Source organism: Schistocerca nitens, chromosome 7 (assembly GCF_023898315.1).
Source record: "Schistocerca nitens isolate TAMUIC-IGC-003100 chromosome 7, iqSchNite1.1, whole genome shotgun sequence".
NCBI lineage: Eukaryota > Metazoa > Arthropoda > Insecta > Orthoptera > Acrididae > Schistocerca > Schistocerca nitens.
Window position 1 is genome coordinate 609,910,228 of NC_064620.1, and position 26,389 is coordinate 609,936,616.

At 46.4% G+C, this 26,389-nt stretch overlaps 1 protein-coding gene across 1 annotated transcript; it reads left to right on the top strand.

The window, feature by feature from the left end:
• Positions 1-537: 537 nt before the first annotated feature.
• Positions 538-26,389, top strand: LOC126195777 (uncharacterized). Its single transcript, XM_049934410.1, has 4 exons — positions 538-1,037; positions 16,034-16,412; positions 25,418-26,087; positions 26,367-26,389. Exons 1-4 carry the CDS (start codon positions 538-540, stop codon positions 26,387-26,389), a joined length of 1,572 nt encoding a protein of 523 aa, XP_049790367.1.

Sequence of the window (26,389 nt, forward strand, 5' to 3'; positions counted from 1 at the left end):
ACTTGGAGGCGGGCTCTATTTGTTTACATCTATTTGATACCTTTTTTGTGCAGCATTACAAAGACTTATAACTAATACAAAAACAAGTGAGATGAGTTGGCAGTGGAGCCGCAGCGCTGACGCCGGGCGCGCGTGTCGCTGTTGCAGGGACCCGGCGAGAGTCGCATCCCGCTGTTCCGGGCTGCGGCCGCCCCGCGGCAGGCGTTCGCCGCCCCCGCCGCAGTGGAGGCGCACCTGCCCCACCTGCAGCAGCGGCCGCGCCCCCCTCAGGAGCTCGCGGAGGCGGCAGTCCGGCAGGCCGGACAGCTGCCCTCCGTGCCGGGGAAAGCCGGCCTCTCCCTGCACAGTCCTCCGCGAGCCGCAGGTGCCGGTGGCGGCGACTCGAGAGCGGACGCGGATGGCGCCGAGGCGCCGGCAGCGCCCAAGGCGCACAAGGGTACCGGCAGGGTAGCCACCATCTTCGGAGCGCTGCGCAAGTTGGCGCCGCAGGCGGGGGGCGGCAAGAGGGAGGAGCCCGCGCCCCCCGCTGAGGCCGCCATGCCCGGCGACGGCGACGCCTGGCAGCGGTTCGCGGCGCCGCAGCTGCCCAGGCCGGCTGGCGGCGCCCCCGCCGCCGCCCCCGCCCCGGCGTTCGCCAGGTCTGCGCTGAGGAAGGGCGGCGACCAGCCGAGGGGGGCGGCGCCGCTGCCCAGGTCCGCGAGCGCGACGACGAAGCTCCACGAACGACACGGCGACACGTACACGGTGGCCTCGGGTCGCCAGACGGCGGCGACCCTGGCGCTGTACCGAGGCGTCGCCGACGACGACCCCGCACCGACGCCGGCGGCGTGCGGCGCGGTGCAGGAAGCGACTCCGACCCCGGAGGAGCAGTTCCAGAACGCGGCTGCGGTGGCTGCAGGGGCGGCGTATCGTAAGCGGCCCTCGCTGCTCGGCCTGTTCGGCGGCGCCGCCCCCGCCAGCGGAGGCGTGGCCGTCGCAGTCGCCTCCACCTCCTCTGGTACCACCTCCCCCGTCGGCAGTGGCCAGAATGCGCGCAAGTACGTATTAAACTAGCGAAAATGAAACTGATGAGATGTGGACATCGAATACTCGATTAGTTGGTACTGAATCGAACTGCAAAAAAAAATTACTAAAGTAACTCAGTCTCAATATCTACACTTATTATTAGTGACGATATGGACCGTTTGCACCAGCTGGACAACACGTGTGGCAGGTGCAGGTGCACATTCGCACTTCGTACACAAGTCACAAATGTCCTTTCCACTCACGTTGTGTCTTGTACAGTTATCCTAACTAAGGTACGACCATATGGCATTGGTTCCCACATACGTGAGTGGCTCAAACACTTCTTAAGTAATAGAACCCAGTACGTTGTCCTCGATGGTGAGTGTTCATCGGAGGTGAGGGCATCATCTGGAGTGTCCCAGAGAAGTCTGGTAGGTCCGCTGTTGTATTCTATATTCATAAATGATAGGGGCATAGCAACGTGCGGCTGTTTGCTGATGATGATGTGGTGTACGGGAAGGTGTCGTCGTTGAGTGACTGTAGGAGGATACGAGATGACTTGGACAGGATTTGTGATTGGTGTAAAGAATGGCAGCTAACTCTAAATATAGATAAATGTAAATCAATGCAGATGAGTAGGAAAAAGAATCCCGTAATGTTTGAATACTCCATTAGTAGTGTAGCGCTTGACACAGTCACGTCGATTAAATATTTGGGCGTAACATTGCAGAGCGATATGAAGTGGGACAAGCATGTAATGGCAGTTGTGGGGAAGGCGGATAGTCGTCTTCGCTTCATTGGTAGAATTTTGGGAACATGTGGTCCATCTGTAAAGGAGACCGCTTAGAAAACACTAATACGACCTATTCTTGAGTACTACTCGAGCGTTTGGGATCCGTATCAGGTCGGATTGAGGAAGGACATAGAAGCAATTCACAGGCGGGCTGCTAGATTTGTTACTGGTTGGTTTGATCATCACCCGAGTGTTACGGAAATGCTTCAGAAACTCGGGTGCGAGTCTCTAGAGGAAAGGAGGCATTCTTTTCGTGAATCGCTACTGAGAAAATTTAGAGAACCGGCATTTGAGGCTGACTGCAGTACAATTTTCCTGCCGCCAACTTACGTTTCGCGGAAAGACCACAAAGATAAGAGAGATTAGGGCTCGTACAGAGGCATATAGGCAGTCATTTTTCCCTCGTTCTGTTTGGGAGTGGAACATGGAGAGAAGATGCTAGTTGTGGTACGAGGTACCCTTCGCCACGCACCGTATGGTGGATTGCGGAGTATGTGTGTAGATGTAGATATTGCTTTATGCAGAAGATGCAACACGATCGTGGGTGCGGTCATAGCAATCACCTTGCCTGTAACACGAATTCCTACACGTAGGCAGCTTGGCTGTAGGCAGTGTTTTCGAATATCAGTTTACAGATGCCTGGGTACTTCTTATTTATGACAAGAACTAACATTGGGGACACTTTAAAATGACTCATCTGAAATAGAATAAAATTCCTTCTCGCACAATCTGCAGCTTTATCTGTGGTATCGTAGATCGATGACACCCCCAACAGTCTCTCACAGTTGGCAAAGGAAACACAGTTTCCGGCGTCTAGCGGTCGCGCGGGGACCCTGCGGATCCAGTGATGCGCGCCCACTGGGCCACACCTTCAGCGCCTCCGACTACGAGCGTGCTCTGCTGCAGCGATGTAGGATAGCCGGCGGCCGCTTAACGGCTCAGTCTGGCCGAGTCTTCGGCAATCTTAGTTAGCCTTCGACAGTTGCGTTAGTAGTGGGAGCCAACCACTGCACAACGCTTTTTAATTTACTTCGTGTATTAGCTGGACTTCATTGTCACTTGCTCTTCGGTAGAGTTTCTCCACAATGCTTGGAGAAAGCTACGAGTTAAATAAAACTTCTGTCTGTTGTATTTACGTGTCCACTAACGATTTATACTCCTGCACAGCTTCCCTATGATGGCAGCTCCTGCACCACTCTCTAGCCCGCCTCTCGTTACTGTTGTGTATCGAGTAGTATGCAACATTCTGCATGCACATTGGTGCTCAAACTGACGCCACCACTTAGTCTCAGACCGTCGTGGACACTGTGTTCTCAAAAACACCCAGTCAAAGACCACAAAAGGTGGCGCTTCCTTGTAAAGACGTTCTTTGGACATTCAATGGGAGACGACAAAAAGTACTTGTCATGCGTTCCTCGTGTTCGACCACGCACTCAGGGGCGTCATCACGACACAGTACTATTGCTTCCATATACCGCATTATTTGGCACGAAAAACTGTCTCGTATCAAATAAACATCACGTTTGAGATTTAGCGTATCGTACCACGAGGGCAATTCGCCAAAAATATTATTAAGCGATAGTTTCATATGACATGTTATTAGGTATGAAGGAATTTTCAGTTTCGCAATGCTGCTTAATGTGCAGGACAAAAATGGGAGAGGGACGGTAAAGTTCCAATACAGAAAGCAGGCTCAAGTGGATGTAGGTTGCGGTAGTCATTCAGACACGGTCTGCACAGGGTGGATTAGCGTGCACGGGAGCACCAGACCAGTCTTCAGACAGGCAGGCAGACAGAAGAAGCAGAAGGAGGAGGCCATAAAAACGTAGGGTTCCAGAGCCGTTGCGAGCCTCATTGCAATGTTTAGATACATTCCCGCGTCAATAACAATCCAGTAACGGTAGAACGGGCACCCATGAGTTTCCCGACTGCTACGCTCTGAGCATACACCACCGAAGTCTCTGTTATTTTAGTATCTTCGTATTCAGTGCTCCATTATTAATAAATCTGTACAGAAAAGAAGCAAATAAAAGCAGAAAGGTTCAAGAGAGAGCATAAAATACAGGGTGGAAGTGCGTGCGTGTGTGTGTGTGTGTGTGTGTGTGTGTGTGTGTGTGTGTGAGAGAGAGAGAGAGAGAGAGAGAGAGAGAGGATTTGTTGAATACATTCTTAACTTCAGTGATTGAGAGGAAGAATTAAAATACTTGTTGCAGAGAATGAAGAATCCACTAAACACTGAACATGGACTGAGAGTAAACCAAAGAAAGGTCGAAGTGATGGGCAGCAGCAGAAGTGATATCGCCAGTAAAAACTGAGAATCGCTTAGTAGTGGAAGTGAAGGCATTCTGCTACCCCAGAAGCAAAACAACGCTTGACTTGTGAAGCGAGGAGACTATAAGACAGAGACTAGCGTAAGCGAACAGGGTATTCCTCGCTAAACGACTCCTGCTATACCTGATTCGGGATGACAGAGCGACTGTCGCACCTGGACAGCGGCGATGTTGTCGGTTCACCGTTACCCGCAAACCCAATGTGGTCGCGGCGGCGGCAGCTGTGCAGTTCCAGTACTAATTCTTTCGTGCGTTTCCTGTCAAACTACAGTACTCAGTTGACCTTGCACAATCGTAATGCCTTATCACTTTCGCTATTAGCTGCAGGCAGTCTTTTGTGTATTATAAAGAAAAATACAGCACAAAGAAACAAAGCAATGACGGAAACGTATCACGGCAGTGCGTTAGCGGCTGCGATTGTTCGGAGAGCGATATGACAACATACGCCGCAACTAAGCTCGTTCTGTCATGTATAACATCCAACTGCCAATCACTCCGTTATTTTAATACGTACAGTGCCAAACGTAGACCTTAATTTGAGAAGGGTATTTCTGAAAATGTATATGTGAAGTGTGGAAATGAACGATGCACATAAGGAAAACTGGGAAAGAAGGGAACCCAAGCGATTGAATTATACTTCTACAGTATGAAGCTGAAAATAAAGTTGATTCTCAAAGTAAGAGGACATCCTCCGTTTACCAGAGAGGTCAGCAAGATACTGAAAAATTAACTAGGATGAGGCATAGCATTCAGTAAGACATCAGGGAATAGCAGCGGTGATACTGCAGAGATCTGTAGGGTAAAAAAAAACTGTGGGAAAGAAAAAGATCAGAAAACACCAAAGAAATAATTGAGTGTAAGTGGTACTCAGAGATATGGAGGTTCACACAGGATGAGGAAATCGTGGTGGGCCATAACAAACAAGTCAGGATACTGGTATCCCACAAGGCAAAGACGAGGTGGGGCGTGCAGTGTCTATCAGAGACTGACACTGTGTGCTGCGACTTATCGATACAACAGTTAGTAAGAAGAATGTTCATGCAAGTATAGTTTCAAAGACGTTTGTACGCCTTACAGTTCCTCCCACATGGATTTGGGTGAAGAATCTGGTAGTGAGGAAAGTAAAAATGTTGCTTTGGACAAAGTGCACTTATTTAAAAACGCGAGTCAATGTCCTTTGTGCAAGGTACTGTTGGAAGCAGGAACACGTGCGCAGAAGCAGGTTACCTGACGTTGGCAGTGAAGTCGGCCACTGCGGCAGGCTGCAGCTATGTCCAGCTGTCGGCCCACCGGAATGTGGAGACCTGGGGCGGCGACAACACAGTGGGACAAAAGTCATGACGCAGGTGGCTGCTTCGGTGGGCCATCAGCTGCTTTCCCCCCTTACGATACTTAGGTGGGGTCTTACATAGCTTCCATGGGCCACACCCACATCTGAGTATCAATTTTTACACAACTTTTCCCTACATTCAACATGTTTTGCTGTTTCGGTCTTCAGTCCGAAGGCGGCTTTTATGCAGCTCTGCTCACTACTCTACCTTGTGCAAGCCTCTTTATATGTGCATAACTACTGCAGCCTTATCCATTTGACATGCTGACTACACTTAAGACCCATCGTCCAGGGGTAGCGTCTTTGAATAATAAACGGAACATCCTGTGCCCTGGATTCGAACCTAGTCACTACTTAAGTTATGAAACAAAATCATTAGTAATTGCCGCTGAAGACTTCGGGCATAAAAAGTCACCCTTGTTCTGACAAAGGCCTCTTCAAGGAGGGCACAGGAGCGGACAGAGGTTCGGGGCATTCACTTGCCTTGGGGTGGAAAAGTGCCCCTAAAAGGCCGGTCAGTCATCAGCGATCAGGGACATCAGAATGCAGAAGGCAATGGAAACCACTGACTTCCAGACGCATAATGTGTATCCACAGGACATGTGAGCTGTAATTGAAGAAGTGCCATGATCATCTCTCCATCGGCAAAAGATTCCGGAATATCCCCCCATTCGGATCTTCGGGAGGGGATTGCCAAGGGGGAAATGACCATGAGAAAAATATTCAAAACGAGCGACACGGTAATATCCTACGAGTCCAGGCGTAGAATGTGATAGGGAAGCTGGAAAGTCTGAAAATGAAAATATTAAGGCTCAGTCTCCATAACAGTGGGAGTCAATTAAGTGAAAAGGAAACAAGGCAATGTCTGACGAATATAAGGTAATATCAACAGCAGAAGAAAATCGTGTAACGGAGTAGGATTAGTTATGGACAGGTAGGGCAGAGAGAGAATTATTGTGAACAGTTGAGTGATAAGGCTGTTCTCAACAGAATCGATAGCGAACCAATACAGACGGCAATAGTTCAGGTATACATGCCTAGGCAGGAGGCGGATGACGAAGAGCTAAAGTATATGACGGTAATGAACGAGTAAAGGGAGGGGGAAAAGGAATAATCATGAGGAATTGGAATGCATTTGCAAGGGAAGAAGTAGGTGAACGGGTTATCAGAGAATACGGACGTGGTAGTAGCATGAGAAAGGAGAAAGACTAATTGAGTACTGAAATAAATTTCAGCTAGTTATAGCAAATACTCTGTTAAGGAATCAGAAAAGGAAGTACACTTTGAAAAGGCCGGGAGATATGGAAAGATTCTAGTTAGATTACATCATGGTCAAGCAGAGTTTCATTAATCAGATATTGAATTGGAAAGTGTACCCAGGAGCAGATATAGAATCAGATAACAATTTAGTACCGATGAAGAACAGGCTGATGTTTAAGAGACTAGTCAGGAAGAAACCATGTGCAAAGAAGTGAGATATATTTGAAGGTTTCTTAGGCTATAGATACTGCGATAATGAATAGCTCAGTAGACAGTTTAGTTGAAGAGGAATGGACATCTCTCGAAACGGCAATCACAGAAATTGGGAAGAAGGTAAATGCGAAGAAAACATGGGAAACAGAAGAAATACTTCACTTGATCGGCGAAAGAAGTAAGTACAAAAATTTCCAGGAGATTTCAGGAACACAGAACTGGAAATCATTTAGGTGCGAAATAAATAGGAAGTTCAGGGAAACTAAGGCGGAACGGCTGCGTGATAAATGTGAAGGAATCTAAAAAGAAATGGCTGTCGGAAGGACTGACTCAGCAAATAGGAAATTCAAAACAACCTTCATTGATACTAAAAACTAGGATGGTAACATTAAGAGTGAGATGGGAATTCACTGTTGATTGTGGGGAGAGAGCGATTGGTGGGAAGAGAACATTGAAGGCGTCTATGAGGGGGAGAACTTACGGAATGTTATAAAAGAAGAAACAGGAATCGATACAGAAGAGATAGGTCTTCCAGTATTACGATCAGAGTTTAAGAGATTTGGTGGACTTATAAAATAAGGCAGAAGGGGTAGTAACATCCCATCGGTATTTCTCAAATCAGTGGAGGAAGTGCCAATAAAACGACCATTCCCGTTGGTGTGTAGAATGTATGAGAGTGACGACATACTATCAGGCCTTTTAGAAAAGCATCATCCACACAATTCCGAAGATAACAAGAGCCGTCAAGTGCGAGAATTGCACAATCAGCTTAACAGCTCATGCATATAAGTTGCTGACAAGAATAATATACACAAGAATGGAAAAGAAAATTGACAATGTGCTAGATGACGATCAGTTCGGCATTTTTAAAGGTAGAGGCACTAGAGAGGCAATTGTGACGTTGCGAATGATAATGGAGGCAAGATTAAAGAAAAATCAAGACACGTTCATAGGATTTGTCGACTTGGAAAAAGAGTTCGACAATGTAAAACAGAGCAAGATGTTCGGAATTCTGAGAAAAATATGGGTAAGCTATAGAGGGTGGGTGGGTGGGTGGGTGGGTGTGTGGGTGTGTGGGTGAGAGAGAGAGAGAGAGAGAGAGAGAGAGAGAGAGAGAGAGACGTCCGACTAATATACAATATTTGCAAGAGCCAAGAGGGAATAATAAGAGTGGAGACCAAGAACGAAGTGCTCGGATTAAAAAAGGTGTAAGACAGGGATGTAGTCTTCCGCTCCCTACTGTTCAATCTGCACATTGAAGAGGGCAAGACGGAAATTAAAGAAAGGTTCAAGAGTGGGATAAGATTCATGGTGAAAGTATTTATAATTCGCTGACGTCATTGTTATCCTCAGTGAAAGTTACGATTACAGGATCTGTTGACTGTTGAGTGGAATGAACAGTCTAATGAGAAAGAGAGAGAGAGAGAGAGAGAGAGATTAAAGTATGGAGAGGTAGTAGAAATGAGAAGAGCGATAAACTTAACATCAGAACTGCGAGTCGCAAAGTAGATGAAGTTAAGGAAATCTGCAACTTAGGCAGCGGAATAACACACGATGGATCGAGCAAGGAGGACGTAAAAAGCAAACTAGCACTAGCAAAAAGGGCATTCCTAGTCAAGAAAACTCTATTATACACAGGCTTTCATTTCAGGAAGAAATTTCTGAGAATGTACATGTGCAGGACTGCATTGTGTGGTAGTGAAACATGGACTGTGGGAAAACCGGAAAGAAGAGAATCAAAGCATTTGCGATGTGGTGCTACAGAAGAATGTAGAAAATTAGTTGGACTGACAAGATATGGAATAAAGTGTTTCTTCGGAGAATCGACGAGTAAAGGAATGTATGAGAGACACTGACCAGAATAACGGACAGGATGGTAGGTCATCTTACATCACAGAATAACTTCCATGATACTAAAAGGAGCTTTAGAGGGTAAAAACTGTACAGGGAGACAGAGATGGTGAAAATAATTGCGGACGTTGATTGAAAGTGCTGCTCTGAGATGAAAAGATGGCACAGAAGAGGAATTCGTGGCGGACCGCATTAAACTAGTGAGAAGAGCGATGACTCAAAAAAATACTAGTCTCGCGCCTTGATCTCCCCCTACAATTTTTACCTGCTAACGCTGGTTTTTACCAAACTGATAATTCGTTGGTGGATCGTAATTATGTCCTGTCAATCGATGCCTTATTTGGTGAGCTTGTGCCGTAAAGCTATATTTTCTGTAATTCGAGTCTGTATCATTTCATCGGTTACTCGATTTACCTCGTGTAATCTTCAGTATTTTTCTGCAGTACATTTCAAAGGTTTCTATTTTTTTGTGAACAATTGATAATCCATGTTTGTCTTACATTCAAGGCTACACTCTAGACAAATATCTCCAAAAAGGCTTTCTAACAACTTAATTGGCATTAGATATTAACAAATTCCTCTTCTTCAGAAAATAATTTCTTTCTATTGTCAATCTGCATTTTACGTCCTATCTATTTGGGTCAACGTTTGATATTTTACTGCCCAAATAGAAAAACACTTCTACTATTTTCAGTGTCTCACATTCTTACTAATACTCTCAAGATCGTCTGATTTAATTAGACTACATTTGATGAGACTTGTTTGACTTATGTTGGTAACGGCCTTCCAAGACACTATCCATTCAGTTCGACAGATCTACCAGTCTTTCGCTGTCTGACAGAATTAGAATGTCATCGGATAACCCCATATTTTTTGTTTCTTCTCCTTGAAGTTTTATATACTTTCCAAGTTTTTGCTCGTTTTCTTTGCTGAAGGTACAAGCTGAATAATATTGGGGGTAGGCTAAAACTTTCTTCTCAACAATTGCTCCCCTTCCACGTCCTCAAACTCTTCGCAATTAAGTCTAGTTTCTGGACAACTACTATAGAGGGTGTTTCAGAAGTGATGGTCAATATTGAGGGATATGACTAGAATGGTCATTCGAAACAAAAAGTCAAGTAAACTTGGGCTCTAAAAAGCATATCTTAAGAGCTATGAGCTATTCTTGATCTTAAATACTGTGAAACAAATGGGGAATAGAATGTTGTAGAATAGTATGTTGGTTGTAACTAGGCTCATTTGGTAGTCCATTAAACAACTTCATTTATAAGTCAAGCCTCGTAAACAGGACTCCAGAAATTTAGAAGCACAATCAATTTGAAACTGACTTCAGAAACACCAATAAAACAAACTTGACTATCCGTGGAAGCACAGGCCTCAATAATGTCCGCTAATCCTAGTATTAGGACGACTTGTGGTGACAATAAAATTAGCTGGCGTCAGAAAGATTCTTTGGCGAACACGACACACCAGAATACGGAAAACTCCAGCAACACTGTGCAAATGACGAGTACGTAGTATCTGTCAGTCACGCTATACAACCAAGGCAGCGGTTTGTAAGCTACGTGCCGGATACAGAGTTCGGGCCGGGAAGCGCTTAATGCGGTCGGCACGGCCGTCCATGTGCAGACCACAGCACGCCACGCCCCAGTCGTGTGCTGCATCGCTGTGGTTTCCTCTGGCACACGCCGAGACACCTGCCCACCGTAAAGTTGTCGCTGCTTTGGCCAGAATCGTATCCCTCCTTCTGGTCAGCGCACCGCCTTCCACACCTCAAGAAACAGGCAGCTCGCCAATGCAGACTATCTGGAGTCTGAAAGACGTCGGGCCGAGACTGACGTTCACCGCACCGAATATCAGCCTAATGTTACCCTTGTTAGGTTCGAAATTTCAAAGATGTAATTCAGTCAACATTGTAAAACCCTTTCTCTAAATCTACAAAACCTGCGTCTTACGAACCACGGCGCTCGGCGTCGCGGTGGCGTCGCGGTGGTGTGGCTTCCTTGTCTCAGCGATGCAGGCGGCAGTGCGGTAGGTGCGACCGCATCGGAGGGGTACTTGCTGGGAGGCTGGACAACCCTGTGGTTCCTGTAAACGAGCAGCAGTCTGGATGACTGGATGTTCTGGCCTTGTGTAAAATCAGTCAGTATGGCCTTACTGTGCTGGTACTGCTAACGGCTAGAAGCAAGGGGAACCTACAGCCGAGGGCATGTAGCTCTACTGTATGGCATCATCCTGCGTGTAAAATATTCGGATGTGCGGGCGGAGACTAATAAGGACTGTGTACTCATCAGGAGAAACAAAACTGGCAATATACTGGTCAGAGCGTGGAATTTTAGATCGCTTAACCGAGCAATTGCGTTACAAAATTTAGAAATAGAATAGGTAAGATGTTAGGTGTAGTGAGAATTAGCGAAGTTTGATGGCAGGAGGAACTGGACTTCTGGTCAGGTGTATTTATTTATTTATTTATTTATTTATTTTACTTTTACCCACTACGAATTACTCTTCTATGCGAACCTTTTCGTCTCAAAGAAGCACTTGAATCTATGTGCTCAATTACTTGCTGGATGTATTCCAATCGATGTCTTCCTCTGTAGTTTTTACGGGTGAACACAAGATTATGAACACAAAATCGAATAGGGCTAATGCAGGAGGAAGCTTAAAAATGAACCAGGAAACAGTAATGCAGGTCACCGCCTACGAGCAGCATAGTGAACACATTGTTGTAGTCAAGATAGATAAGAATTTGGAGTAGGAATTGTAGTTCAGGTAGAAGAAATAAAAACTTTGAGTTTTGCCAATGGCATTGTAATTCTGTCAGTGACAGCGAAGGACCTGGAAGAGCAACTGAGCGGAATGGACATATTCTTGAAAGGAGGATATAAGACCAACTTGAACAAAGCAAAACAAAGTAATATTTTGTAGTCGAAGTAAGGTAATTCTGAGGGAATTTTATTAGGAAACGAGATACTTGAAGTAGTAGATGAGTTTCGCTATTTGTGCAGCAAAAAAAATGATAGACGAGGGAGAGGGGATATAAAATTTAGACTGGCAATGGCAAGAAAAGCATCTCTGAAGAGAAATTTGTTAACATCAAATATTTAAGTGGTATGAAATCCTTTTTTGTTGGTATTTGGAGTGAGGCCTGTATGGAAGTAAAACATGGACGATAAACATTTCTGACAAGAAGAGAATAGAAGTTTTCGAAATGTGGTGCTACAGAATGATGCTGAAGATCCGATGGGTAGATTATGTAACCAATGACGAGGTACTGAATAGAACTGGGGAGACGAGAATTTTGTGGTACAGCATGATCAGAAGAAGGAATTGGTTAATAGGATGTGTGTGTGTGTGTGTGTGTGTGTGTGTGTGTGTGTGGGGAGGGGGGGGGGGGAGGGGACGGGAATTATTGATAGACCAAGATATGAATAAAATACGGAGGTTCAAAAGGATGTGGGTTGCAGTTCTTATTCAGAAGAGATGATGAATTTTGCACAGGATAGTATAACAGACTGAAGGGTGGTCGATTTCCACCAGTCTTTCTGTTCTTCTGCAAATAATTCGTGTTAGTATTTTGGAAGCATCATGTAATTAAACTGGTGGCTTGGTAATAGTCACATATATTACCTTTTGCCTTCTCTTACTATATTCTTCCAGGAGTATGGGAGTATTTCGTCTGCCTGATGCATCTTGTAAACATGATATATTTGTGTAGTATGTTCTGCCGGAGACCCCAGTAATTACTTAAGGTCGTTAAAACTTAGGCATTCAGCTCTCTTAGATGTGTGCAAATTTATAGTACTTGGCAATGCAGTCAGCATTTTCACTAGGTTTTCCTGCAATTTGAGTGTGGAGAACGTTCAGCATATCCCAATATGAGTTGGTTTCGTCATCAGCTGGCGTTTGAATGCCCTCTGAATTGTTTATAACTCAGATCTTACTGATGTGTGCAGGTAAACATGTGTATCCCAACCATATCCAAATTATTTATGTGGCATGTCTCATCGAAAGATTCTTTTTATCACGGTTTTGTTGTCGTGCTGCGCAACGTACAAGCGTATGTAAACCACATTTCCTCCTGTGATGTTACCTGCTGCTGTCCCCATTGCTGCTTTATTTTTTCCTTAAACGTGCGCAAAGTGTCAACACGGAAGCTGAACAAGTAGCAGGTTCACTTCTCTGAAAGTCTTCTGTAGGGCTATTTATTGCTTCGTTGTGCCAAATACCTAAGTGCCCCTTCCACTGCATTAGATAAGCGATCTTACTTTCTTTCTTGGTTTTCATTATAAATTCCGCCACGTCCTTGAAATTATATTGGCGATGCTCCATAGCACTTCTGGAACCAGTAAGAATTAAAATTTTGCTCCATCTTTGGATACCAAATATAGTTGTTGCTTTTCTTCCATGATATAAACGCTACTTCCTTGCGCTAACGAAAATTTTTTTATAGGTTTCTGCAATGCAGAGCAATAACATGAGCAACTAAATACCTAAAGTGTTTTGGATCCATTATATTTTAGTAACCTATTTGAAAGTTAAATTTATGCACAGATTAACTGAATATCAAAAGAGTAGGCAATAACGACATAAACAGGCTACAGAAAGTTTTAAAAAGTTTTTTACTCTGTAAGGATTTCACAAGTTCTTTTTATTTATTACGATACGTTTCTGCTGTCTTCAGAACCACCACTATATCTTGTGACCCTTGTATGTCGTATTTATTGCTGAGTTAAAATATCTAAAATAGTGTCAACACAAATGATTCGCACTGCAGCAATTTCAATATTCGTGATTTACTCAATGTAACTAATCGCTGAGAACTGAAAAGCAATTATTTCAGTTATGGAGAAAGCAGAGAAGTCCTAGAATTATACTACGTGAGTACCAGAAAGACAAAGCAACTCACTAATGTGACATATTCTGCAGATTTTTTTTCTTTTAGTTGATATTTCTATGATCAAGGAAGCTACTCTGGGCAGACCGTCAAATCTTAAGTCTGCCGAAAAGGTCCACCTTTTTTATTTAACAGATTCACTAAATTTTAAGCATCCGTCTATAACACAACCTTCAAAAAGCTTCCGTTCTCTGTTGCATCGTCCATGATTCGCTGTCTTAAAATTGTGTGCTCCAGACGTAGTACATTCTCACAAATGCCTGCCTCAAATTAAGACTCATGTTTGACGTTACCACAGTTCCGTTGGCCAGGAATGCTCTCTTTGTCATGTCAATCGTTTTTGTGATCACCTTGCTTTGTCCGTCACGTGTTACATTGCTTCCACGGCAGCACACTACCTTCACTTAGTCTGCTTCGTCATTTCCAGTTTTGAACCACTCTGGTCTTTCTTTGGTTTAGTCTTACTTTAACTCAGTATTGTGTACTGATTTCAATCAGTTCCATTCATTTCATACAACGGTAATTCTTCCTCTCAACCACTGAGTATGAGGATGGCGATGTCATAATCTTTGACGTAGCTGTCACTGAATTTTAATCGTGCTCCTGAACGTATATGGAACCTAAGGAACTTAAACCTCTCCCTATAACTGCATTTGCCGTCAGTCGCCGACCGTTCGCAAAAGCAGAGATACGTTGTTTTTGACACACTGGTCACAGCTTCTGCTGATGTTGAGGGGCATACCCTCCAACAGAACGTCCAGGTTATGATTAACCAATGTGACATTGAAGCTGTACATCCCACCACCCCTGAGGTGTTTGTTTTTTGCATTTTGGGTGCATGTCTTCCCACTGTACAGCAGACCCTCTGTGGTGAATATGGACGCCCCCTCTAAGAGGGGAGCAACTATGTTCCAGCGCCCATGTGTGTTATGACCATCAGTCTCCATGCTCCCTGGAGAGGAAAAATGATACGGGAGTGTAATTCCCTTGATCATTTCTCCAGGATCGTCATAAATATGGCAGTCCCAAAACAAAGCGGCTAGTGACCTCACCAAGAAAACAAGTGGAATTTATCAAGTAAATGATACCGCCCCTTAAATGCACGTGAACAGGCAACCTTTCCGCTTTCGCATCAGGAGGAGACATAAAAGCTGAGAGTGCCACAGCGGCGCCACCGCCAGGAACGGAGGGTGACTGCTTCACACAACGCGCTGCGGCGCGCTCTTCAAAACAGCAATTTTTTACCACGGCTCACATACCAGGTTTACCCATGGTTTTTAGTGCACAAAGAGCTGCCTCCCTTGTCTTCTTCCCCTGCTGTTGTCTTCGTTGTGTTGCGATCGTGGTACGGTGCAGGGGTCGGGATGTATCGGCAGCGGTGCCGGCGCCCCGTCACGTGTTGGGCCACTGACCCCTCTCTCTCGCCAATCCCGACCATTCGCCCTCCCCCCTCGCCATCCCCCCGACCTTTATTTTGCTTATCCTACTGCCTCGACGTTCCTCCTGCCTCTTTGCTTGTTTTGCTTTCATGTAGACCGTGCAGTTCTGTTTGTTGCGTTGGCTGTGCCTTAGTTTCTGCTACCTTGTATCGTAGGGTCGATGACCTCGCTGTCTGTTCACCTCCCACCCCAACCAACAATACAACCATCGGCAGATGCCAGAATGAGATTTTCACTCTGCAGCGGAGTGTGCGCTGATATGAAATTTCCTGGCAGATTAAAACTGTGTGCCGGACCGGGACTCGAACTCGGAACCTTTGCCTTTCGCGGGAAAGTGCTCTACCGGCACACAGCTTTAATCTGCCAGGAAGTTTCATATCAGCGCACACTCCGCTACAGAGTGAAAATCTCATTGTGGAAACATCCCCCAGGCTGTGGCTAAGCCATGTCTGCACAATACCCTTTCTTTCAGGAGTGCTAGTTCTGCAGGGTTCGCAAAAGAGCTTCTGTAAAAGTAGGAGACGAGACACTGGCAGAAGTAAAGCTGTGAGGACGGGGCGTGAGTCGTGCTTGGGTAGCTCACTTGGTAGAGCACTTTCCCGCGAAAGGCAAAGGTCCCGAGTTAGAGTCTCGGTCCGGCACGCAGTTTTAATCTGCCAGCAAGTTTCATCTGCAGATTGTTTTTGAAGAGAACCGAAATCAATCGTTATACAAAAGGTATCCTGGTGATCCAGTTGGTGGTAAAAAAGTTCCAAATTATAGGGATCATAGATCCAAAAACGCTGCACAGCATAAAAATAAGTACAGACAGGTTTAGCACATAACGGCGCTGGAAACTCGCCTCCATTGGCCCCGCTGCTTCCGCCAGTTGCTGTGATACCGCAGCCTGCTTACTTTGCTCGGTGTGACGCACAGGGGCAGCGGCGGTCGCTGGCAGCCGCTCTGCTCCTCGACGCCGTTTCGTCCGCCGCCGGACGGCGGGACCGGGTCGGAGGCTGCCACACCGGAAGACGACAGGCTGCGCATGCGCACTGCCAGGTGCACAGCGGTAGGGCCGCGCGCCGTGGCGCGGGGGCGTCACGAGCAGGAGGAGCCCTGCCACGTGGTGCGCACGCGTCAAGAGCAGGTAGAGTCCGGCGGCGGCGGCGGCGGCGGCGGCTCCACCAGCACCAGCACCAGCGGCAGCCACAGCAGTAGCAGCGGCGGCGGCGGCGCTGGCCAGAGGCCGCGCTACTTGGAACACAGGGCGGGCTACACTTTCACCATTCCCTCTGAGCCCTCTCCGTTGACAAAGGTGAGCCACCATAGTCTGTGCTACCAACGCTGTACCCTTTCTGTATTTGACTCAGAGTGGCTACGAACATATGTCTCGTATTTTATTTCGTGCGCGCTTGGCGGTATCTTTTTCACCTGCTGTGGTATGTCGAAGTACCACTTAAATTTAACCGTGCAGAAGGCAGATGTAAGTTTCACATTGCTTAGAAGAATCCTAGGTGTAATTTAAGCACGAAAGAGGTCGCTTATGAAAGCCTCGTTCAACCATTTTTGTAACCAGGTTGGATTAAGAGGAGAGCACGAACAGATCCAAAAAAACTACTAAATATTAAAGACCCGTCGACGATGAGGTCATCAGAAACAAGAAGCAAGCTCAGTTTTGGAAATGATAGGAAGAAAATAACTTTCCAGGCTTTTGCCTAGATCGATTTAGGGAAAAAGCAAGAAACGTGAGCATGGATGGCCAGTTGAGGATTTCAAACGCGAGTTCACTGTTAGTGAGGCCGGTCGTGGATCGTGCCTGGCCTGGGAAGGAACTTCCCGTGACAGGCAAAGGTTCTGGGTTCGATTTCCAGTTCGGCGCTCATTGTTTGATTGGGAAAATAACTCGGTTATCCAGTACAGTCATATTTATTTCTAAAGAAGTGACGCATTTCGGCTGGCATCGACTATCCTCAGATAATCAGATCCAGGCCGTGGTTCAGTCCGAGCATTGCGGAAACCGCGTTGTCAGTGATGACGATGCCCTGTTTTTCATAATCTGAGGATGACTGATTGTAAAGACCAGCTATTTTGTTAGAAATAAATGTGACGATGAGGGATAGTTAAGTTATTCTGAAAGCAATCGCTGTGTTCTCCTGCTCGACAAGAATGCCGCTCTTGTCAAGCTTGTAACGGCAGGAAGTACTACTCCCTCCAACATAAATCTCGCACAGTGGCCAAAATAAGTAAAAAAATTGAAGAAACTCAGACGCGTTAAAAAATGAGACCGGCAAACTTCGTTTCCCATCTGTTACCCTTGAACAGCGTAGTGATGTGGAGGGTGTGTTACAACGACAGTGGCACGCTAGGTAACCTGTTGCACAACCACGTACCACATTTGAATTCAAGTAAACGTCTGTAGAGACGTGACAGTCAAGCTCTGATGCACACCACACTCGTGACATGCTCATGAAATATGCGCAAGGAAAGACTCTGAACTGATTTGGTCCCTATGCAACCAGCCTTGGCTAAACGTCACAAAGATTAAATTAAGAGATTCATTACTTTTCCCCTTTTTTCTGGGCGAAAAGTGCGCATGTAAATAAAGTTGACACCCAATTGAAAGAGACGATGAGAATTATCTCAGGCACACTTACGGCTACCCCTTGTGACTGGCTCCCAGTCCTTGCCAACATAGAACCCCCTGATATAAGGCGCTCTATGGCGACCTCAAGAATATATAGGAAGATCGTACACAATCCAGAACTCCCTATACACCAAGACTTGTCACCCATCAACAGGCTAAAAGCTAGGTCCCCCTTTTGGAAGATTGGCAGGAAATTACAGGACTTCGACCCAAAGCTAGCCTGGGGGGAATCATGGCGCAAAGGGGGCACACAAGAACCAAAAGCTTATCGATTACCCCAGCAAGAAGATAAATGGTTTTGATCTCCCTCGGAAGCTCTGGGTTGCCTTAAATCGCCTTAGAACAAGCGTGGGAAGATGCAAACATCTAATGATTAAGTGGGGACTTGCGGAGAGCCCCGTGTGTGAATATGGTGAAATCCAGACAATGGACCACGTACTGGTGTGTGAAGTGGTAGGATATAGTGGTGAACTGAAGGACATACATTACTTGCCTGACATAGCCATCGAATCGCTCAAAACTATAAGTAGCATTGTGTAGTGTTGTAATTTCCTGGTGGATTGTAATGACACTGTAATACAGGGCTATTACAAATGATTGAAGCGATTTCATAAATTCACTGTAGCTCCATTCATTGACATATGGTCACGACACAGTTTTGTTCGGCTGAAGCCGCACTTCAGGTTTCTGCCCCCAGAGCGCTCGAGAGCGCAGTGAGGCAAAACGGCGACAGGAGCCGAGAAAGCGTATGTCGTGCTTGAAATGCACTCACATCAGTCAGTCATAACAGTGCAACGACACTTCAGGACGAAGTTCAACAAAGATCCACCAACTGCTAACTCCATTCGGCGATGGTATGCGCAGTTTAAAGCTTCTGGATGCCTCTGTAAGGGGAAATCAACGGGTCGGCCTGCAGTGAGCGAAGAAACGGTTGAACGCGTGCGGGCAAGTTTCACGCGTAGCCCGCGGAAGTCGACGAATAAAGCAAGCAGGGAGCTAAACGTACCACAGCCGACGGTTTGGAAAATCTTACGGAAAAGGCTAAAGCAGAAGCCTTACCGTTTACAATTGCTACAAGCCCTGACACCCGATGACAAAAGTCAAACGCTTTGAATTTTCTGCGCGGTTGCAACAGCTCTTGGAAGAGGATGCGTTCAGTGCGAAACTTGTTTTCAGTGATGAAGCAACATTTTTTCTTAATGGTGAAGTGAACAGAGACAATGTGCGAATTTGGGCGGTAGAGAATCCTCACGCATTCGTGCAGCAAATTCGCAATTCACCAAAAGTTAACGTGTTTTGTGCAATCTCACGGTTTAAAGTTTACGGCCCCTTTTACTTCTGCGAAAAAAACGTTACAGGACACGTGTATCTGGACATGCTGGAAAATTGGCTCATGCCACAACTGGAGACCGACAGCGCCGACTTCATCTTTCAACAGGATGGTGCTCCACCGCACTTCCATCATGATGTTCGGCATTTCTTAAACGGGAGATTGGAAAACCGATGGATCGGTCGTGGTGGAGATCATGATCAGCAATTCATGTCATGGCCTCCACGCTCTCCCGACTTAACCCCATGAGATTTCTTTCTGTGGGGGTATGTGAAAGATTCAGTGTTTAAACCTCCTCTACCAAGAAACGTGCCAGAACTGCGAGCTCGCATCAACGATGCTTTCGAACTCATTGATGGGGACATGCTGCGCCGAGTGTGGGAGAAACTTGATTATCGGCTTGATGTCTGCCGAATCACTAAAGGGGCACATATCGAACATTTGTGAATGCCTAGAAAAACTTTTTGAGTTTTTGTATGTGTGTGCAAAGCATTGTGAAAATATCTCAAATAATAAAGTTATTGTAGAGCTGTGAAATCGCTTCAATCATTTGTAATAACTCTGTATTTGCCTTGTATATGCCGAACGAATAAAAAAATTTTCCCTTTCAAAGTAATGACGGGTAGGAATGCAGGGGAATTGTGTAGTTCAACACAAATTCTCACCTAGGGTATTACAAAGAAAGAAGTTGGCTAAGGACAAACATGAGCATGGAATCCAAATATGACCTGTATGGGAATCTTGTCCGCAGCTCGTGGTGTTCTCTCGCTTCCGGAGCATGGGTTCCCGGGTTCGGTTCCCGGCGGGGTCAGGGATTTTCACCTGCCTCGCCTCGAGATGACTGGGTGTAGTGTCGTCCTCGTCCTCGTCGTCGTCGTCGTCGTCGTCGTCGTCGTCGTCGTCTTCATCTTCATTCATCCCCATTACAGTCGGAGTAAGGCAATCGCAAACCACCTCCGCTAGGACCTTGCCTAGTACAGTGGTGCGGGTCTCCCGCATCGTCCCCTACGCTCTGTCAAAGAGTATGGGACTTCATCATCATGGGAATCTTAAGCGCTATGACTTATTGGGAATTTACGAACCAAAATAAGGCAGTGGCAAAATAAAATAGGTGACCTACCTGAACAGATAGATGAGTCACCTATACGTGTCTTGGCCCACAGTAAGATGCAAAGAAATTGTAATCGAAGCTAGCGTATCGGCGATCGAACGCTTTACAACGCTATTTAGAACTAGAGAAAAGTTATGCTAAGTGCAAGCGCTGTGAAGACAAGACTGACGGATTCCCTGTTAGCCTGACTACATTTCGTCGTGAAGACGACGGCCGTGATGAAGCTAATGCTGTCCAAGATAGGCAGCTCCAAACCCGACGCGAAACACTATTTGTCCAGTGACCGGACAGGTAAGGCTCTCCAGCGAAGTAGAGAAGAGAAAGTGAGGACCAACTCCTGTGACGGTCAGGACGGCTCCCCCTGGTCTCCCTTCGCCATGGGTTTGCCACAGCTTCTGCCCCATTGCGTTGGGTTTGCGACAGCTTCTGCCCCATTGCGTTAGTGATAAGCCAATCGCCGCCCAACAACTTTTCCGCGAATGACGGCTGTTTATAAAACGGCAAATCCCCCACTACAAAGTTACGTGACTATACCACTTTTTATAGATCTTATCCCCAATCTGCAAGGCAGCTGTAATCACAATCTGATGCAACAGTCAACCCTCTAGTCACAGCTCAGGCTAGATGTGTGCGCGGGAAGCTCTCGGGCCTGGGACAGTTACAGACTGTGTTCATTACATTGGCTGAAAGCGGCGCCGACGCGGCGCACCGTCCGTCGAGACGGACGCCCGCTTCCGCGAAGCCCAGGCCGTAGCGTCTGTCCTCCGTCCCCTCTCTTAAAACACACAGCTTTGGACAACAACGTTCGCCGTCGTAAAACGGTGTCTGGAGCGTCCGCTAGCCGCCAATTGCTAACATCAGACGGCGAACCGCGGTGACGGACCTAGGCGCCTTTGCTACGGCCGGTAACCTCCCCCGCCCTCAGTCTGTTCGCCACTGGGTCGGCGCGGCTATTGCGTAGGCTGGCCGCATTTCTGCCAATCCGTCAGCTTCCTCCACTCGCCGACCACACCCAAGGCTGGCAGCAATATGGGACAAGAGATGATTAAAAAAAAAAAAAACCTGTCACCCATGCAAATTGTTTCCGTTACACGCAGGTACAGAGCGTTCCATCACAAATTTACAAAACGAAGTATGTCCACCGCATGTTACTGGCAATTTCATTATATGTAGAGTCAAATACGATAATGGAAGATCGACCGGCGTAACGGATCTACTACCATGGGTGGGAGGCGCAAAACGTCTGTCATTTATAGAGGGGACAGGTAGTAATGATGTTGTTGTTGTGGTCTTCAGTCCTGAGACTGGTTTGATGCAGCTCTCCATGCTACTCTATCCTGTGCGAGCTTCTGCATCTCCCAGTACTTACTGCAACCCACATCCTTCTGAATCTGTGTAGTGTATGCATCTCTTGGTCTCCCTCTACGATTTTTACCCTCCATGCTGCCCTACAATGCTAAATTTGTGATCCCTTGATGCCTCTGATGCCTCAGAACATGTCCTACTAACCGGTCCCTCCTTTTTGTCAAGTTGTGCCACAGATTCCTCTTCTCCCCAATTCTATTCAACACTTCATCATTAGTTATGTGATCTACCCATCTAATCTTCAGCATTCTTCTGTAGCACCACATTTCGAATGCTTCTATTCTCTTCTTGTCCAAACTATTTATCGTCCATGTTTCACTTCCATACATGGCTACACTCCATACAAATACTTTCAGAAAAGACTTCCTGACTCTTAAATCTATACTCGATGTTAACAAATTTCTCTTCTTCAGAAACGCTTTCCTTGCCATTGCAAGTCTACATTTTATATCCTCTCCACTTCGACCATCATCAGTTATTTTGCTCCCCAAATAGCAAAACTCCTTTACTACTTTAAGTGTCTCATTTCCTAATCTAATTCCCTCAGCATCACCCGACTTAATTCGACTACATTCCATTATCCTCGTTTTGCTTTTGTTGATGTTCATCTTATATCCTCCTTTCAAGACACTGTCCATTCCGTTCAACTGCTCTTCCAAGTCCTTTGCTGTCTCTGACAGAATTACAATGTCATCGGCGAACCTCAAAGTTTTTATTTCTTCTCCATGGATTTTAATACCTACACCGAATTTTTCTTTTGTTTCCTTTACTGCTTTCTCAATATACAGATTGAATAACATCGGGGAGAGGCTACAACCCTGTTTTACTCCCTTCCCAACCACTGCTTCCCTTTCGTGCCCCTCAACTATTATAACTGCCATCTGCTTTCTGTACAAATTGTAAATAGCCTTTCGCTCCCTGTATTTTACCCCTGCCACCTTCAGAATTTGAAAGAGAGTATTCCAGTCAACATTGTCAAAAGCTTTTTCTAAGTCTACAAATGCTAGAAATGTAGGTTTGCCTTTCCTTAATCTTTCTTCTAAGATAAGTCATAAGGTCAGTATTGCCTCACGTGTTCCAACATTTCTACGGAATCCAAACTGATCTTCACCGAGGTCGGCTTCTACCAGTTTTTCCATTCGTCTGTAAAGAATTCGTGTTAGCATTTTGCAGCTGTGGCTTATTAAACTGATATTTCGGTAATTTTCACATCTGTCAACACCTGCTTTCTTTAGGATTGGAATTATTATATTCTTCTTGAAGTCTGAGGGTATTTCGCCTGTCTCATACATCTTGCTCACCAGATGGTAGAGTTTTCAGGACTGGCTCTCCCAAGGCCATCAGTAGTTCTAATGGAATGTTGTCTACTCCCGGGGCCTTGTTTCGACTCAGGTCTTTCAGTGCTGTGTCAAACTCTTCACGCAGTATCGTATCTCCCATTTCATCTTGATCTACATCCTCTTCCATTTCCATAATATTGTCCTCAAGTACATCGCCCATGTATAGACCCTCTATATGCTCCTTCCACCTCTCTGCTTTCCCTTCTTTGTTTAGAACTGGGTTTCCATCTGAGCTCTTGATATTCATACAAGTGGTTCTCTTCTCTCCAAAGGTCTCCTTAATTTTCCTGTAGGCAGTATCTATCTTACCCCCAGTGAGATAAGCCTCTACATCCTTACATTTGTCCTCTAGCCATCCCTGCTTAGGCATTTTGCACTTCCTGTCGATCTCATTTTTGAGACGTTTGTATTCCTTTTTGCCTGCTTCATTTACTGCATTTTTATATTTTCTCCTTTCATCAATTAAATTCAATATTTCCTCTGTTACCCAAGGATTTCTACTAGCCCTCATCTTTTTACCTACTTGATCCTCTGCTGCCTTCACTACTTCATCCCTCAGAGCTACCCATTCTTCTTCTACTGTATTTCTTTCCCCCATTCCTGTGAAGTGTTTCCTTATGGCCTCCCTGAAACTCTGTACAACCTCTGGTTTAGTCAGTTTATCCCTCCTTAAATTCCCACCTTTTTGCAGTTTCTTCAGTTTTAATCTACAGGTCATAACCAATAGATTGTGGTCAGAGTCCACATCTGCCCCTGGAAATGTCTTACAATTTAAAACCTGGTTCCTAAATCTGTCTTACCATTATATAAATCTATCTGATACCTTCTAGTATCTCCAGGATTCTTCCATGTATACAACCTTCTTTCGTGATTCTTGAACCAAGTGTTAGCTATGATTAAGTTATGCTCTGTGCAAAACTCTACCAGGCGGCTTTCTCTTTCATTTCTTAGCCCCAATCCATATTCACCTACTATGTTTCCTTCTCTCCCTTTTCCTACTCTCGAACTCCAGTCACCCATGACTATTAAATTTTCGTCTCCCTTCACTACCTCAATAATTTCTTTTATCTCATCATACATTTCTTCAATTTGTTCATCATCTGCAGAGCTGGTTGGCATATAAACTTGTACTACTGTAGTAGGCGTGGGCTTCGTGTCTATCTTGGCCACAATAATGCGTTCACTATGCTGTTTGTAGTAGCTTACCCGCACTCCTATTTTTTTTATTCATTATTGAACCTACTCCTGCATTACCCCTATTTGATTCTGTGTTCATAACCTTGTAGTCACCTGACCAGAAGTCTTGTTCCTCCTGCCACCGAACTTCACTAATTCCCACTATATCTAACTTTAAGCTATCCATTTCCCTTTTTAAATTTTCTAATCTACCTGCCCGATTAAGGTATCTGACATTCCACGCTCCGATCCGTAGAACGCCAGTTTTCTTTTTCCTGATAACGACATCCTCCTGAGTAATCCCCGCCCGGAGATCCGAATGGGGGACTATTTTACGTCCGGAATATTTTACCCAAGAGGACGCCATCATCATTTAACCATACAGTAAAGCTGCATGCCCTCGGGAAAAAATACGGCCGTAGTTTCCCCTTGCTTTCAGCCGTTCGCAGTACCAGCACAGCAAGGCCGTTTTGGTTAATGTTGCAAGGCCAGGTCAGTCAATCATCCAGACTGTTGCCCTTGCAACTACTGAAAAGGCTGCTGCGCCTCTTCAGGAACCACACGTTTGTCTGGCCTCTCAACAGATACCCCTCCGTTGTGGTTGCACCTACGGTACGGCCATCTGTATCGCTGAGGCACGCAAGCCTACCCACCAACGGCAAGGTCCATGGTTCATGGGGAGGGGTAGTAATGATATGGTTCACAAAAGATACAGCTAGCTCTGCGTGTGAAGAAAATTTAGAGCTGGTGATAGGAACGGGTGGCATACTAACAAGTAATGTGCCTTAAATATATACAGAGCAAAGATAAAGGTGGTCAACAGATGTAGACACAGAATAAAGATTTCATTAATATCGACATTGGGAACGTTAAACAAGAGTAATAAGTGAATAAATTCTTCTAAAAGGAGGAAGATGAAACAGGATGACGGAAGCAAGGGAAATATGAGAAGATATGAGATGTAACGAGCCATAGGTGAAGAAAGCTTTCTTAATTAAGAGGTCTGCTAGTATCAAATATTGATGTAAAACTGAGGCAGTTTCTGAAGCTCTACCTCGCATTTTGCTGTCCTGATTCGTGGACGTCTTCACAACTGGAATTCTCCACTAACGCTCTCCTACTGTCTATAGTTTGCAGAAGAGTCTCCCTTGTGGATGTACCAGTAATGAGAGAGTTCTTGAAGTAGGAGAGAGATAGTGGCAGAACTTGAGTTAACAGGAAGGCCCGTGTGTTGTACCATCCCCTACCCCCGCCGTCTCTCTCTCTCTCTCTCTCTCTCTCTCTCTCTCTCTCTCTGTGTGTGTGTGTGAAGACAACGAAGCATTACCCGTCGCCTGTGGGTGTTACTTTACAGTACGAGGGCCGGCACTCCATGGCGGACCTCGGTGACTTCAAACAGCGCCAGCGGGACTCGCAGCCTGCACCGGCACCGGTGCCGGGAATCGAGGACACAGAGGAGATGGACGTGGACAAAGACGACGAGGAGAACTCCGTGGACCTGTCGTCGGAGCAGGCGGACGAGCCGAGCAGCGGCGCTGGAGGCGGCGGCGGTGGCGGGCTGACCAACAGGCAGGGCTCGCTGGAGCTGGACGAGTCGCTGGGCATCCTGACGCCCGACCAGATGAAGGAGCCGTTCTCGCTGCTGGGCGACAGCGCCGCCACCTTCCTCTGCGGCAGCGCGCCCGCGCCGTGGGCCGGCGGCGAGAACTCGGCGCTCCGCATGGACGCGCTGTGCCGCGAGGTCGTCTACGTGGACCAGTTCTCCTTCCCCGAGTACGACTCCATCATGGACACGGTGGAGGAGGGCGGCCGGGCGGCCCGGGCGGCGGCGTCGCCGCTGCCGCCGGCGTCGCCCTGCTCGGGGGCGGCGTCCGCCTCCGCGGCCGGCGACGGCGACGCCACGGAGCACACGCTGTCGCCCGAGGAGCTGCCGGTGGACACGCCGGTGCGCGAGGGGGCCGCGCTGCTCGACGACGACGACACCAAGACAGAGGACGCCTCCGACGCCGCCACGCTGCTCACAGGTGGGCGTTCCTTTAACACACAGCCGCCACAGCTGCAGAAGTACAGTCCTTGTGAAACACAGCTGGCTCCTTCTTCCCACCGAGGAATCAGTCCTGCAAGTTCATCCCATATTTCTAGATCTGTAAAAGGCTTCCGACACTGTTCCTTACAATCGTATTCAGTGTGCAACTGCATTACTCATTAACACTGTCGGAAAGGTCACAGTCCGTAGTCATTAACGCGAAGTCAACGACTGAATCAGTTGTGGATATCTACAGTTCCCGAAGGAAGTGTTACAGGCATTCTGGTGTTCCTAATCTAA

What these genes read in the sequence shown, in the direction of transcription:
- LOC126195777 (XM_049934410.1), top strand. Translation starts at nt 538, where the DNA reads ATGCCCGGCGACGGCGACGCCTGGCAGCGGTTCGCGGCGCCGCAGCTG. An exon ending in AGCCCTCTCCGTTGACAAAG is followed by an intron (nt 16,413 to 25,417) that starts GTGAGCCACCAT and finishes GTTACTTTACAG; the next exon opens with TACGAGGGCCGGCACTCCAT. An exon ending in CGCCGCCACGCTGCTCACAG is followed by an intron (nt 26,088 to 26,366) that starts GTGGGCGTTCCT and finishes GAAGTGTTACAG; the next exon opens with GCATTCTGGTGTTCCTAATC.